The sequence below is a fragment of the Colossoma macropomum genome, unplaced genomic scaffold (assembly GCF_904425465.1).
Source record: "Colossoma macropomum unplaced genomic scaffold, Colossoma_macropomum, whole genome shotgun sequence".
Lineage (NCBI taxonomy): Eukaryota > Metazoa > Chordata > Actinopteri > Characiformes > Serrasalmidae > Colossoma > Colossoma macropomum.
Genome location: NW_023495826.1, coordinates 26,055 through 39,149, shown reverse-complemented (window position 1 = coordinate 39,149; position 13,095 = coordinate 26,055). Strand labels below are relative to the sequence as shown.

General features: G+C 35.9%; 1 protein-coding gene across 1 annotated transcript in view; it reads right to left on the bottom strand.

Moving 5' to 3' along the window:
• The window catches only part of LOC118803091 (mucin-5AC-like), a 62,108-nt gene that overhangs the window by 33,194 nt on the left and 15,819 nt on the right, over positions 1-13,095 (bottom strand). Inside the window, exons 9-18 of the mRNA XM_036563596.1 lie at positions 10,879-10,986; positions 10,124-10,225; positions 8,380-8,487; positions 7,624-7,725; positions 5,835-5,942; positions 5,080-5,181; positions 3,350-3,457; positions 3,069-3,176; positions 1,943-2,050; positions 1,170-1,277 (exon numbers count right to left, since the gene is read on the bottom strand). Of these exons, the coding sequence (XP_036419489.1) occupies positions 1,170-1,277; positions 1,943-2,050; positions 3,069-3,176; positions 3,350-3,457; positions 5,080-5,181; positions 5,835-5,942; positions 7,624-7,725; positions 8,380-8,487; positions 10,124-10,225; positions 10,879-10,986 (1,062 nt within the window). The remainder of the gene's footprint in view (positions 1-1,169; positions 1,278-1,942; positions 2,051-3,068; positions 3,177-3,349; positions 3,458-5,079; positions 5,182-5,834; positions 5,943-7,623; positions 7,726-8,379; positions 8,488-10,123; positions 10,226-10,878; positions 10,987-13,095) is intronic.

Sequence of the window (13,095 nt, the reverse complement as noted above, 5' to 3'; positions counted from 1 at the left end):
AGTGCAGTTCACTCTTAAAATACTGTTTTACAATTAAATACCATTAAAACAGCAGCAAAGGACAATATGAAAATATTACTGTACATCCACAATACTAGAAGAAGATGAAGTCTCTGAGGGACTGCACTGTCACCGATAATTATGCACTGTGTGGGGTCTTAGGCGACTGAAGAAAACAAGATACTGGAGAGAATTTAAAGATATGCAGAATTAAGTGATGGCACTCAGATAAGAGACTTTTAATTGGGACACATAATCAGGATTATAGTAGCAATCTCCTTGATTACAGCCTCAGCTCTATGGCCACTAGAAGTTTAAAACTTTGTATCATTATTGACACCAAATAAGCTAAAGAAACCCAGAATGGTTTGAAACATACATTTTAAGCCATACAGTCAGGGCAGGATCCTTTACAGGGCCCCATCTTGATAGCTGATGTACTGTAAAATTACAGGCAAACTACTGACAAAAACTACCATAAGCTGCAGCACTGATTTTTAAACACCATAAATGCTTTCGTTCAACCTATTTAAGTAAGATCATTTTTTACTGTTTCACTTCTTGTTTCATGTAAGTGGCTGTGCCATAATCATCACGAAATCATGTGAACCTACACAAGGGGTAATCACAGTCTGAGAATCTAAATCTAGAGTAATCACAGTCTAAGAATCTAAATCTGGAGTAATCACAGTCTGAGAATCTAAATCTGGAGTAATCACAGTCTGATTATCTAAACCTAGATTAATCAAAGCTTGATTTTTTAAAACTTGGATTAGTCACAGTCTGAGGATCTCAGCGTGGTTTAATCACATTCTGACAATGAAGTGTAATGTCTTTAAAAATGTATTTTCTGGACCTTCTCTATCTGGACCTGAGAATCTCAGAGCTGTCAGTGTTGAAAACAGCAAATTATTCCATTAAGATGTTTTAAAAACTAAAAAGAAAGACGAATAGAAAAGACATTCGACAAACATAATACAGCAGAAGATCAACTACTGTAACTTTTTGGGTAATGCAGTATTGCTTAGTATTTTTATGTAAATGTAGTCTTGAAATTTTATGTGTCACATAAAATCCTTGAGTAATCAAAATCTACCAACATGATTGATAACAATCCTGATTAATAATAAGAGTCTGTTTTGTCTTTCAGTATTTTAGCACTGACTCACATGAATCTATGTTAGAGAGAGGAGTTCCACTGGAGGCTGAACTGGTGGGTTGTGTAACAGTGGTGGTCTTGCTGGAACTGGTGGATTGTGTAGTAAAGGTGGGAGTCACTGTGGAAACACAAGACTGATGACACAAGATCATCACAACCTGACTCAAAAAATGCCCTTCAACTAACTATCATGACTGAAATGTAGTGTCCAGTGCCGTTCACTCATTAAACACCAGTAAAAACAGCAGCAAAGGACAATTGACAATACTTCTGTATGTCCACAGTATCTAAACCTGGCTTAATCAAAGCTTGGTTATTTAAACTTGGATTAGTCACAGTCTGAGGATGTCAACCTTGTTTAATCACAGTCTGACTGTGGAGTGTAATGTCTTTAAAACTGCATTTTCTGAAGCTTTTTGATCTGGACTTCTAACCTGAGAATCTCAGAGCTGTCAGTGACGAGCACAGCGAGTGATTCCATTAATATGTTCTGAATACTCAACAGAAGGATAAATGGAAAAATAAAGACCTAAAATTCCTACAGATTACTGTGGAAGCCTCAAAAGAGACATTCCAGAGACAAACTACAGCAGAAGATCCACTACTGTAAGTTTTTAGGTCTTAAAATGCAGTTTTGCTTAGTATTTTTAGGTAAATATTCTTAATATTAAAATCACTGATTGATAGAGAAAGTGTAAAACATGGTTGTCTGATAACAACCCTGATTATAAAATAGTACAGAAAGAGTTGAATTTTGTTTTCAATACTTCATCACAGACTCACATGAAGCTATGTTAGAGAGAGTAGTTCCACTGGTGGGTGAACTGTAGCGTTGTGGAACTGTGGTGGTCACGCTGGAACTGTTGGTCTGTGCAGTAAAGGTGGGAGTCACTGTGGAAAGACAAGATTAACAACACTGTTGAGTAATTTCAGTTATTTCTGCTCAATCATAACAACCTGACCAAAAGGACTTCCTGTAACTGTAGTATTATGATCTCAGTGTGAAATAAGACACAGGAAATATTGAGCTTTAAAGTGCTCTTATATTGAACAGACAACAAGCGGAGAACTGCCACTCAGCACTACTGAAACGGCCAAGATAGCAGACAGGTCACTTTTAATAATGCACTGTCTGTTAATGGTAGACACTAACACTGCACTAACTACCCCATAGCCCAGCACAGATTAAAACAAACAAAACATGTGCACATCATCAAGCTAAGAACAATTTATTGACAAGAAATCTTTCTCTTACAGAGAGCATTGGGCCCCCGGAGAGGCAGCACAAATTGGTAGTGGGACGCTACATAGCCGCCCCCCCCTTCGAATGTCAGCTGTCCTGGTGACTTGACAGAGTTTGAGCAGATTAAATCTTGATTAATCACAGTCTAAATATCTAACCCTGAGTTTATCCATCTAAGTATCTAAACTTCCATTAACCACTGTCTGATGATTTGTGTAGTGCTGATGATTATATGCTGAGTATCTAACCCTGAATTAATTACAGTTTGAATATCTAGGTTAATCACAGTATGAGTATGGGGTTTAACATCATTAATAACACATCTTCTGCACTCTCTAGATCTGGATTTCTGCTGTGAGAAATTTACCGCTGTCAGGGACGAGCACGACGAGTGGTTCCATTAAGACGTGTTAAGTACTGAAAAAAACAACAGATTTTAAAAATGGAGCTCTATTATTCTTACTGATCATTAAGAGATGAACCAAAACACACCATAAGATCAACTACTGTAACTTTTTCTAAAATTCAGTTATGCAGTTGTGTATTTTAATGCAACTGTATTGTTGAAATTTAAGTAAAAACAAATCTAAAAACATGACTGATAACAATCCTGATTATAAAATAGCACATAACGATTTGTTTTTCAGTTCTTCAGCACTGACTTACATGTAGGTGTTTTAGAGAGAGTAGTTTCACTGGAGGGTGAACTGGTGGGTTGTGTGACTGTGGTGGTCTCACTGGAATTGGTGGACTGTGTAGTAAAGTTGGGAGTCACTGTGGAAACATTAAACAAAGTCCGATAATTAGTTTGTTGCTGATGATTGGATGCTGAGTATCCAAACCCAGATTAACAAAATAATGATACTTTAAACCTAGATTAATCACAGTCTGAGGATCTCAAACAGAAAGAGTCTGATCTGTCTTTCAATAATTCATCACTGACTCACATGAAGGTGTGTTAGGGAGAGCAGGTCCACTGGAGGCTGAACTGGTGGGTTTTGTCACAGTGGTGGTCTCGTTCGAACTGTTGGACTGTGTAGTAACATTGAGTGTCACTGTGGAAACACAGGGGACACTTTTGAATAATTTCAGTCACATATGTGTCCAGAGAATTTCACACATAAAACACTGTTTTACAATTCAATAACACTGAAAACAGCATCAAAGGACAATCTGAGAACATCCAGAATATCAGTCAGAGAAGAAGATGAAGTGTCTAAGGAGCTGCACTGTCACCAACAATTCTGTACTGTGTGAGGTTTTAGGGGACTGAAGAAAACAGCATACTGGACCAACTTTACAGATTTCCACAATTAAAAAATAAGTGTTATAACATCAGCCTCCTCCTTTATTACTACTTCAGCTCTATTGTGACTAGACTACTTTAAACTATGAATCACTGGTTTTACCAAATAAGCTAAATAAACTCTTGTTTAAGACTTGTTTTCAAACATGCTTTTTAACCCAGACAGTCAGGTGTGGCTCTAGCCTTTTATGGCCCTAAGCAGCATGTGTTTTTTGGGGGGCCCCGTCTTGCTATCTGATGTACTGCCAGATTAAAGGCTAAACTACTAACACTGACTACCAAAAGCTGTCTGAGATCCACATTTATTACAGGCTAATTTGTGTGTTGTTGATGGTTGGATGCTTGTTTGGGGTTCAGATAAGTTACACTTTAAATTACTGATAAACTTCTCAGCATTCTGGATCCAGGGGCTTGTCTCACTAAGCTCTATTTCTTGCTTAGTCAGCTATCTTTAAGCTGTCTACTCCTGGTGTCTAAGGACACATTGTCAGTTTAAAGTTATGAAATGCTTTACTTTCTTCATATTTAGGTAGTCTAATCTCTTTTTTCCTTCTTTGGTGACTCTCATGTACTTGGCTGTTTCACATATTTGGCTGTTCTTCATAAAATCACACATTCATGTGCACTTTCAATAGGATTCATCATAGTTTAAGTATCTAAATCTAGATTAATCACACCATAAGTATCTAAATCTGGACAAATCACAGCCTAAATATCTAAACTGGGACAAATCCCAATATGAGTACCTAATCATGGATTAACAGCAGCACGAGTATCTAAACTTTGGTCAATCACAGCATGAGTACATTAACTACAGTGTGAGTATCTAAACATGGATTAATCATTCTGACACACTCTAAATCTGGATTAATCACAGCCTGAGTATCCAAACCGGATTAGTCACAGTCTGATTATGTGAACCTAAATTAATCACAGCCTGAGTATCTAAACCTAGTTTAATCAGTATGAGTATGGGGTTTAACATCATTAAAAACACATTTTCTGGACTCGCTGGATCTGGACTTCTATCATGAGAAATTTACCATTGTCAGTGATGAGCACAGCGAGTGATTCCATTAAGACAATTTAAGTACTGAAAAAAACAACAAATTTTAAAAATGGAGCTCCATTATTCTTACTGATTATTAAGAGATGAAGCAAAATGCACCATAAGATCAACTACTGTAACTTTTTCTATATTGCAGTCATGCTTTGTATTTTAATGTAATTGTATTGTTGAAATTTTCAATTTTGTTTCACTTAAAAACTTAAACTAAAAACAAATCTAAAAACTTAATCAATAACAATCCTGATTATATAATAGTACAGAAGAGTCTGATTTGTTTTTACAGTTTTCCAGCATCGACTTACATGTAGGTGTTTTAGAGAGTGGAGTTCCATTGGAGGGTGAACTGGTGGGTTGTGTGGTGGTCTCGCTGGAATTGGTGGGCTGTGTAGTAAAGTTGGGAGTCACTGTGGAAACACAGGATCAGTCTGTGTATTTAACACCAGATTAATCACTGTCAGAGTATCTAAACCTAGATTTTTAAAAAAGTCTGATATTTAGTTTATTGCTGATGATTGAATGCTGAGTATCCAGATTACTCAAATCATGATTCTTTAAACGTAGATTAACCATGTAAACCTGGATTAATTATAGTCTGAGCATTTAAACTTGGATTAAACACAGTCTCAGTATCTAAACCTGGTTTAATCACAATCTAAGTATGGAGTGTAACGTCTTTTAAAATACATTTTCTGGACCTTCTGGATCTGGACATCTACCCTGAGAATCTCAGTGCTATCGATGACAAGCACAAGTGTTTCCATTATGGCAGTTCGAGTACTGAAAAGAAAGACAAATGGAAAAATCGAGCCCCAGTATTCTCACTGATTACTGTTGAACGTTCCACAAGCAAAATACAGCAGATCAACTACTGTAACTCTTTATGTAATGCATGTAATTGTACTTTTATGCAAATGTATTCTTGTAATTTTCAAATGTGTGTCACATAACATGCTTCAGTGATAGAAAAATAACTACAAGCATGTTTGTCTGAAAGCAATCCTGATTAATAATACAGAAAGAGTCTGATCTGTCTTTCAATATTTCATTACTGACTCACATGAAGATGTGTTAGAGAAAGTAGTTCCACTGGAGGGTAAACTGGTGGGTTGTATCACGGTGGTGGCCTCATTTGAACTGGTGGAAAGTGCAGTAAAGTTGAGTGTCACTGTGGAAATACAGGGGACACTTTTGAATCATTTCAATCCCACATATGTGTCCAGAGAATTTCACACATAAAACACTGTTTTACATTTTAATAACACTGAAAACAGCATCAAAGGACAATCTGAGAACATCCAGAATATCAGTCAGAGAAGAAGATGAAGTGTCTAAGGAGCTGCACTGTCACCAACAATTCTGTACTGTGTGAGGTTTTAGGGGACTGAAGAAAACAGCATACTGGACCAACTTTAAAGATATCCAGAATTAAGTAACGAATTCAGCACTCAGATGATGATCAACTTTTAATTGGAAAAAATAAGTGTTATAACATCAGTCTCCTCCTTCATTACTACTTCAGCTCTATTGTGACTAGAACTTTAAACTATGAATCACTGGTTTTACCAAATAAGCTAAATAAACTCTTGTTTAAGACTTGTTTTCAAACATGCTTTTTAACCCAGACAGTCAGGTGTGGCTCTAGCCTTTTATGACCCTAAGCAGCATGTGTTTTTTGGGGGGCCCCGTCTGCCAGATTGATGTACTGCCAGATTAAAGGCTAAACTACCAACACTGACTACCAAAAGCTGTCTGAGATCCACATTTATTACTGGCAAATTTGTGTATTGTTGATGGTTGGATGCTTGTTTGGGGTTCTGATAAGTTACACTTTAAATTACTGATAAACTTCTCAGCATTCTGGATCCAGGGGCTTGTCTCACTAAGCTCTATTTCTTGCTTAGTCAGCTATCTTTAAGCTTTTTTTGGGGGGGGGGTCTAATCCCGGTGTCTAAGGACACATTGTCAGTTTAAAGTTATGAAATGCTTTACATTCTTCATATTTAGGTAGTCTAATCTCTTTTTTCCTTCCTTGGTGACTCTCATGTACTTGGCTGTTTCACACGTTTGGCTGTTCTTCATAAAATCACACATTCATGTGCACTTTCAATAGGATTCATCATAGTTTAAGTATCTAAATCTAGATTAATCACACCATAAGTATCTAAATCTGGACAAATCACAGCCTAAATATCTAAACTGGGACAAATCCCAATATGAGTACCTAATCATGGATTAACAGCAGCACGAGTATCTAAACTTTGGTCAATCACAGCATGAGTACATTAACTACAGTGTGAGTATCTAAACCTGGATTAATCATTCTGGCACACTCTAAATCTGGATTAATCACAGCCTGAGTATCCAAACCAGATTAGTCACAGTCTGATTATGTGAACTTAGATTAATCACAGCCTGAGTATCTAAACCTAGTGTAATCAGTATGAGTATGGGGTTTAACATCATTAAAAACACATTTTCTGGACTCGCTGGATCTGGACTTCTATCATGAGAAATTTACCATTGTCAGTGATGAGCACAGCGAGTGATTCCATTAAGACATTTTAAGTACGGAAAAAAACAACAAATTTTAAAAATGGAGCTCCATTATTCTTACTCAATATTAAGAGATGAAGCAAAATGCACCATAAGATCAACTACTGTAACTTTTTCTATATTGCAGTCATGCTTTGTATTTTAATGTAATTGTATTGTTGAAATTTTCAATTTTGTTTCACTTAAAAACTTAAACTAAAAACAAATCTAAAAACTCAATCAATAACAATCCTGATTATATAATAGTACAGAAGAGTCTGATTTGTTTTTACAGTTTTCCAGCATCGACTTACATGTAGGTGTTTTAGAGAGTGGAGTTCCATTGGAGGGTGAACTGGTGGGTTGTGTGGTGGTCTCGCTGGAATTGGTGGGCTGTGTAGTAAAGTTGGGAGTCACTGTGGAAACACAGGATCAGTCTGTGTATTTAACACCAGATTAATCACTGTCAGAGTATCTAAACCTAGATTTTTAAAAAAGTCTGATATTTAGTTTATTGCTGATGATTGAATGCTGAGTATCCAGATTACTCAAATCATGATTCTTTAAACGTAGATTAATCATGTAAACCTGGATTAATTATAGTCTGAGCATTTAAACTTGGATTAAACACAGTCTCAGTATCTAAACCTGGTTTAATCACAATCTAAGTATGGAGTGTAACGTCTTTTAAAATACATTTTCTGGACCTTCTGGATCTGGACATCTACCCTGAGAATCTCAGTGCTATCGATGACAAGCACAAGTGTTTCCATTATGGCGGTTCGAGTACTGAAAAGAAAGACAAATGGAAAAATCGAGCCCCAGTATTCTCACTGATTACTGTTGAACGTTCCACAAGCAAAATACAGCAGATCAACTACTGTAACTCTTTATGTAATGCATGTAATTGTACTTTTATGCAAATGTATTCTTGTAATTTTCAAATGTGTGTCACATAACATGCTTCAGTGATAGAAAAAATAACTACAAGCATGTTTGTCTGAAAACAATCCTGATTAATAATACAGAAAGAGTCTGATCTGTCGTTCAATATTTCATTACTGACTCACATGAAGATGTGTTAGAGAAAGTATTTCCACTGGAGGGTAAACTGGTGGGTTGTATCACGGTGGTGGCCTCATTTGAACTGGTGGAAAGTGCAGTAAAGTTGAGTGTCACTGTAGAAATACAGGGGACACTTTTGAATCATTTCAATCCCACATATGTGTCCAGAGAATTTCACACATAAAACACTGTTTTACATTTTAATAACACTGAAAACAGCATCAAAGGACAATCTGAGAACATCCAGAATATCAGTCAGAGAAGAAGATGAAGTGTCTAAGGAGCTGCACTGTCACCAACAATTCTGTACTGTGTGAGGTTTTAGGGGACTGAAGAAAACAGCATACTGGACCAACTTTACAGATTTCCACAATTAAAAAATAATTGTTATAACATCAGCCTCCTCCTTTATTACTACTTCAGCTCTATTGTGACTAGACTACTTTAAACTATGAATCACTGGTTTTACCAAATAAGCTAAATAAACTCTTGTTTAAGACTTGTTTTCAAACATGCTTTTTAACCCAGACAGTCAGGTGTGGCTCTAGCCTTTTATGGCCCTAAGCAGCATGTGTTTTTTGGGGGGCCCCGTCTTGCTAGCTGATGTACTGCCAGATTAAAGGCTAAACTACTAACACTGACTACCAAAAGCTGTCTGAGATCCACATTTATTACAGGCTAATTTGTGTGTTGTTGATGGTTGGATGCTTGTTTGGGGTTCAGATAAGTTACACTTTAAATTACTGATAAACTTCTCAGCATTCTGGATCCAGGGGCTTGTCTCACTAAGCTCTATTTCTTGCTTAGTCAGCTATCTTTAAGCTTTTGTCTACTCCTGGTGTCTAAGGACACATTGTCAGTTTAAAGTTATGAAATGCTTTACTTTCTTCATATTTAGGTAGTCTAATCTCTTTTTTCCTTCTTTGGTGACTCTCATGTACTTGGCTGTTTTACATGTTTGGCTGTTCTTCATAAAATCACACATTCATGTGCACTTTCAATAGGATTCATCATAGTTTAAGTATCTAAATCTAGATTAATCACACCATAAGTATCTAAATCTGGACAAATCACAGCCTAAATATCTAAACTGGGACAAATCCCAATATGAGTACCTAATCATGGATTAACAGCAGCACGAGTATCTAAACTTTGGTCAATCACAGCATGAGTACATTAACTACTGTGTGAGTATCTAAACCTGGATTAATCATTCTGGCACACTCTAAATCTGGATTAATCACAGCCTGAGTATCCAAACCAGTAAATATGGATTAGTCACAGTCTGATTATGTGAACCTAAATTAATCACAGCCTGAGTATCTAAACCTAGTTTAATCAGTATGAGTATGGGGTTTAACATCATTAAAAACACATTTTCTGGACTCGCTGGATCTGGACTTCTATCATGAGAAATTTACCATTGTCAGTGATGAGCACAGCGAGTGATTCCATTAAGACATTTTAAGTACGGAAAAAAACAACAAATTTTAAAAATGGAGCTCCATTATTCTTACTGATTATTAAGAGATGAAGCAAAATGCACCATAAGATCAACTACTGTAACTTTTTCTATATTGCAGTCATGCTTTGTATTTTAATGTAATTGTATTGTTGAAATTTTCAATTTTGTTTCACTTAAAAACTTAAACTAAAAACAAATCTAAAAACTCAATCAATAACAATCCTGATTATATAATAGTACAGAAGAGTCTGATTTGTTTTTACAGTTTTTCAGCATCGACTTACATGTAGGTGTTTTAGAGAGTGGAGTTCCATTGGAGGGTGAACTGGTGGGTTGTGTGGTGGTCTCGCTGGAGTTGGTGGGCTGTGTAGTAAAGTTGGGAGTCACTGTGGAAACACAGGATCAGTCTGTGTATTTAACACCAGATTAATCACTGTCAGAGTATCTAAACCTAGATTTTTAAAAAAGTCTGATATTTAGTTTATTGCTGATGATTGAATGCTGAGTATCCAGATTACTCAAATCATGATTCTTTAAACGTAGATTAATCATGTAAACCTGGATTAATTATAGTCTGAGCATTTAAACTTGGATTAAACACAGTCTCAGTATCTAAACCTGGTTTAATCACAATCTAAGTATGGAGTGTAACGTCTTTTAAAATACATTTTCTGGACCTTCTGGATCTGGACATCTACCCTGAGAATCTCAGTGCTATCGATGACAAGCACAAGTGTTTCCATTATGGCGGTTCGAGTACTGAAAAGAAAGACAAATGGAAAAATCGAGCCCCAGTATTCTCACTGATTACTGTTGAACGTTCCACAAGCAAAATACAGCAGATCAACTACTGTAACTCTTTATGTAATGCATATAATTGTACTTTTATGCAAATGTATTCTTGTAATTTTCAAATGTGTGTCACATAACATGCTTCAGTGATAGAAAAATAACTACAAGCATGTTTGTCTGAAAACAATCCTGATTAATAATACAGAAAGAGTCTGATCTGTCGTTCAATATTTCATTACTGACTCACATGAAGATGTGTTAGACAGAGTATTTCCACTGGAGGGTAAACTGGTGGGTTGTATCACAGTGGTGGCCTCATTTGAACTGGTGGAAAGTGCAGTAAAGTTGAGTGTCACTGTGGAAATACAGGGGACACTTTTGAATCATTTCAATCCCACATATGTGTCCAGAGAATTTCACACATAAAACACTGTTTTCACCAACAATTCTGTACTGTGTGAGGTTTTAGTTTTTAACTTTTAATTGGGAAAAATATTAAGTGTTATAACAGCAGTCTCCTCCTTTATTACTACTTTGGCTCTATGTTCACTAGAATTTTAAACTATGTATCACTGTTTTCACCAAATGAACTAAATTAACCCGGACTTGTTTTCAAACATGCTTTTTAACCCATACAGTCAGGTCTGGCTCTAGCCTTTTACAGCCCTAAACAAAATGTGTTTTCTTGGGGGACCCCATCTTACTAGCTGATTTGCTACAAAATTAAAGGCTAACTATTAACACTGACTACCAAAAGTTGAGTAAGATATACATTTATAACAGGCTAATTTGTGTATTGTTGATGGTTGGATGCTTGTTTGGGGTTCTGATAAGTTACACTTTAAATTACTGATAAAACTCAGCATTCTGGATCCAGGGGCTTGACTTCATATTCTTCATATTTAGGTAGTCTAATCTCTTTTTTCCTTCCTTGGTGACTCTTCATGTTCTTGGCTGTTTCACATATTTGGCTGTTCTTTATAAAGATCACAAATTCATGTGTACCTCCAATAGGATTAAACACAGCCTTAGTATCTAAACCTAGATTAATCACAGCATGAGTATCTAAACCTGGATTGAGCAAAATCTGAGTTCCTAAACCTGAATTAATCACATCCTGAGTCTCTACATCTGGATAAATTACACTCTAAGTATTTAAACTCAGACAAATCCCAGTATGAGTACCTAATCATGGATTAACAACAGCATGAGTATCTAAAATTTGGTCAATCACAACATGAGTAGGTTAACTACAGTGTGAATATCTAAATCTGGAATCGCTCTGACACACTCTAAATCTGGATTAATCACAGCCTGAGTATCTACACCTGAATATATCATAGCCAAGGTATCAAAACTCAGATTAATTACAGCATGATTATCTAAACCTGGTTAATCACAGTATGAGTATCTTAACCTGGATTAATCACAGCCTGAGAATCTAAACCTGGATTAATCACAGTATGAGTACATAAACCTCAAAATATGAAGATTTGTGTACTTATCATTAGATTCTGAGCATCTAACCCTGAATCACATCTTGAGTATCTAATCCTAGATTAACCATGGTCTGAATATTTAAACCTGAATTAATTACAGCCTGATCTAAACCTAAATTAATTACACTCTGAATATCTAAATATGGATTAATCACAGTATAAATATCTAAATCTTTATTAATCACAGTCTGAGTATCTGAAACCAGAATAATCACAGCCTGAGAATCTGAACTTGGATTAATTAATCTGAGTATCAAAACCTTGAAAAATCAAATTTCTAAAGTGTGTATCAACTCCAGATTGAAATAACTCATCATAGTTTGTTTCAAGGAGACTGGCGATTTCGAGAATGAAATTGTTTGGAGGATTTATTACATTAGCCCTTTCTGGATTTTATTGATATTTCAGACATGGACTCAAAGCACCACCAGTGGTGACAATGAGACATGACACATAGGCACAAAATCATTTCCCCAGTGTGAAAGAAAAACTCGTATTTACATTGTATACATGATATTTAACGTTTTATATGGTTTAAAAGCGATGTTACCTGTATGTTACGTAGTCAATTCCCTAAAATATCTACCTTTTCTATTATTAGATGCTAGGATTACATAATGTATCACTTTGATAACTTACCGATGTAGCCATGTGATTGTAGTGGGTTTAGAACACTGATATGTAGGTAACCTAAATATGTATTTCTTATTTCATTTTTGTTTATTTCTTTCCTAGTTAACAATTATATTGTGGGTGAATCTCCCAGAACAAACAATACCGAGAGAATACATACAAGGTTTGCTTGTGTCTTTTGATATATGTGTTGCTTTTCAGGTAACATGGGTTAAAACTGTCTGTTATGAAACATAAACAAATGTTCTGCTCATTTTTTCCCTCGGTTTTTACAAGTTTGAAGGAATAATCCAAACTGTTCTGGTATTTAAATAGTATTTCATTGCCTGGTT